This window comes from Brassica oleracea, chromosome C5 (genome assembly GCF_000695525.1).
Source record: "Brassica oleracea var. oleracea cultivar TO1000 chromosome C5, BOL, whole genome shotgun sequence".
NCBI classification, from domain to species: domain Eukaryota; kingdom Viridiplantae; phylum Streptophyta; class Magnoliopsida; order Brassicales; family Brassicaceae; genus Brassica; species Brassica oleracea.
The window spans coordinates 39,057,295-39,060,703 of record NC_027752.1 but is presented as its reverse complement, the minus strand read 5'-3'; the positions used below and the strand labels follow the sequence as shown (position 1 = coordinate 39,060,703).

Below are 3,409 nucleotides of genomic sequence, written 5' to 3'. Positions count from 1 at the left end.
ATTTACGAGTTTCTTACGAGGAAGCACAACGACCGCGTTACGTGGAAACCCCACGTGGTCTTTACGACGAAAACTTAATTCTTCTTTACGAGGAAAATATAACCTCGCTAATTAACGAGGAAATGGCGACGAATCTTCTCTTACGACAATCATATAACGACGAAACGCCTTTCATCGCCATTTCCTCGTAAGCCTTCTTTTCCGAGGAAATAACGACGATTTTGGCCGTCGTTAAATTTGTGTTTTCTTGTAGTGAATGTTATATAGACAATTAGTAATATTGTAAATATAGTGAAAATTTTTGTAAATTAATAAATTTGAAGCATGTAATCCGAGAAAAAGAATCTAGTAACTTTAATAGTTAACTAATAACATGCCGTGAGAACTCTGTCTAATCGTTTTGTGGTATTATCTTTGCAAGATCATGAACTAAAGATCAATTGTACATATTGTGTAACAATGATAAAGCCTTCACGCCACGTGTGATATTACATAAACTGAATGGGCCCACTTTAAGAGCCCAATGTTGGCCCAGTGTCATTTCAAGGTGCTTTCTTGCGGGCAGGAATTTGTTGTACACAGGGCAAATAAAGGAGAAGACTTTTCGAAGCAACCTTGTCTGAAGATGGACAATCTTTCAAAGGACTTGTTGGAGGAGATCCTCTCTAGGGTTCCGACGACATCTCTGAGAAAAGTCCGATCCACTTGCAAAAAGTGGAACACTTTATCCAAAGTTGAAACCTTTACAAAGAAGCACCTTGCTCAATCACCACCAAGAACAAGTAAAGGTGAGATTTTGGCGATCGTATTGATTAACTGCAGTCTTCGTTTGATGAGCGTCAATCTCAATGACTTCGATCATCCATCTATAAAGCTTACAGGTACTCTCATTAGCCTAAACAGTTCAGATAACCTCGATATCACTCAAGTATATCACTGCGAGGGTTTACTGTTATGCGTCACTGAAGACTACACAAGGCTCGTGCTTTGGAACCCTTATACAGGGGAATCTCGTTGGATATGCGTTGACCATAGTAAGTATGCTCATGCTCTCGGATTCGAAGAGGGCAACCCGTGCCGTGCATATAAGGTCTTGAGATTTGCTCATCATGTGCATGAGATATACGATGTAAGCTCTGATTCTTGGAGGGTTCTTGATGTCACTCCAGACTGGAAGATGGAAGTGGACAGTGAGTCTAATTCTAATAACTATGGCGTGTCTTTGAAGGGAAACGTGTACTGGTTTGCTCAAGACAAGGAAGCAGGAGGAAACGTTCCCGGTTTTTTACTCTGTTTTGATTTCACAACAGAGAGGTTTGCTCCGCGTATGCCTCTGCCTTTTGAGTCTTATTTTGAAGATGAGGTAACTCTATCTAATGTTGGAGAAGAGCAGCTTGCTGTGTTGTTTCAGAACTTGGATACTTATGAGATGGAGGTATGGGTTACGACCAAGGTTGAGCCTAATGGGGTGTCTTGGAGCAAGTTCTTGGCGGTGGATATGTCGCCCCTCACTTGGTTTCAGTTCTTTACTGGTGGGAGTTTCCTTATTGATGAGGAGAGGAGAGTCGTAGTTGTTTTTGATGGAGATAAAAATGTATCGGAAACTAGTCGTAACATAGCTTACTTCATTGGAGAAAATGATTACTTTAAGGAAGTTGATCTCGGAGAAGTTACTACATGCGAAGTGTTCCCTCATGCCTTCTCTTATGTTCCAAGTTCAGTTCAGATCAACTAAACTGCATGAGAAGTTGTGAACCACATGTCATGTTCATCATTCCCTTTACAATACCTTATAAGTTTATTTCCTTAGCACATCGTTTTTGTTGTTTGATTTCAGTTTTTGAACATGATTTCTTGTAATTTTTATTGTATGCAGTATGAAAAGTAAATAAACTAGTTATCCGTTGGAGAAGAAAATGACTCTATCTAGTGTTGGAGAAGAACAACTTGATCTGGAAGAAGAGCAGCTTTTTATAAGATTAATTCATCAAGCTGCGTTGTACGTGATCTGGAAGGAGAGAAACAAGAGGGTCCACTCAGATGAGAGAAAGCCCCCGGGGACTCTTGTAGCAGAAGTTCAGCAGCTCATTAGACTCATATTGGATCCCATTGCTCGAAGACAAGTACTCCAAGCCGGCCAGGATTCTGTGTTAGCTACTTGGCTGTCTTTCTTTGTAGCTTAAAAGGTTCCTTAGAGACAGAAGGTGTTAGAAGTCGTTTTAGATTAGCTTGGTAGAGTTGTATGGGCTTGGGCTCCCATTTGTAATGGGTTGAATTAATAAGGAAGTTAAAAAAAAAAAAAAAAAAAAAAAATAAGCAATTCGTCTGCTTTTTTTCTCTTTGCTTTTTTAGACATAAAAAACTATAAAAGCAACCTTAACGGGACAACCTCCCTTTCAATAAAACGAATAAAATATAATTATCTTATTTACATTTTTACAAAGCAATTAAATTTTAACTTCAAAAGTCTAAAGCCACTAAAAGATAGCCATGTGGAGACGGAGTATATTCGCAGTATCTAGTGAAGTCTAATTTTAGATATTTTGTCTGACAATTTATATCTCTACTAGTATATTGACCCAAGCGAAATTTATTTTCTTAGAAATATAATGGACAATGTTTTAAAAATAAAGGAAAAGTCTATCTTTATTCATAACATAGAAGTTTTTTATATAGATCAGTGTTCAAAACAAGTGATCTCACGTCCATGTACTAGATAATGGGTGAGACTGATTTATATTAAATCTCTTGGGTACTATTTTCTGTATTTACTATTTGATGCACAAAGATTTCATTGTTAATGTACTCAAGCTGTAATCCCAAACAAAACTTTGTTTTCCAAGATTTTTCATCTCAAACTCTTTCTTGAGATATTCAACTGTTTGGGAAATTGTATCCAGAAGTTCCTAGGATATTTAGATCATATACTTTGATGATTATCAATATTGTTCTCGCGAACTTGATGTACTTTCAGCTTAATACCCTCTAGTGCTTTCATTATCCAGTGGACCATATAAATATGCAGTCACTACATCAACTTGCTGCAAGTCTAATTTTCTCTCTTATATAGCCAGACTTATGAGAAATCTAAAAGTAGTTGCATCCATCACATGTGAGTATGTCTTCTCATAATCTATTACTGGTCTTTGTGAGAATCCTTGTGCAACATCAGCTTTATATCTCACGATTTCTATTCCTCACAAGACCCATTTATATCCACTGGTTTTAACATCATATGATGGCGTTTTAATCATATGGCCAAATACACATTTCTTCTTTAAACTATTTAACCCCACATTTCCATTCAATCTAATTTGTTCTACGAGTGTGCACTCTTATATTGACGTGGGTTCATGATCCTCGCTTATATTTATAAATTCAAGTGCTACCTTGTATGCAAATAAATCAT

The 3,409-nt window shown here is 37.2% G+C and overlaps 1 protein-coding gene across 1 annotated transcript; it reads left to right on the top strand.

The window, feature by feature from the left end:
* Positions 1 to 570: 570 nt before the first annotated feature.
* LOC106343804 (putative F-box protein At3g17620) lies at positions 571 to 1,920 on the top strand. The gene is made up of 2 exons (XM_013783117.1): positions 571 to 1,129; positions 1,229 to 1,920. The coding sequence occupies exons 1-2, from the start codon at positions 626 to 628 to the stop codon at positions 1,733 to 1,735; spliced, it is 1,011 nt and encodes a 336-aa protein (XP_013638571.1). The 5' UTR covers positions 571 to 625; the 3' UTR covers positions 1,736 to 1,920.
* The last annotated feature ends 1,489 nt before the right edge of the window (positions 1,921 to 3,409 follow it).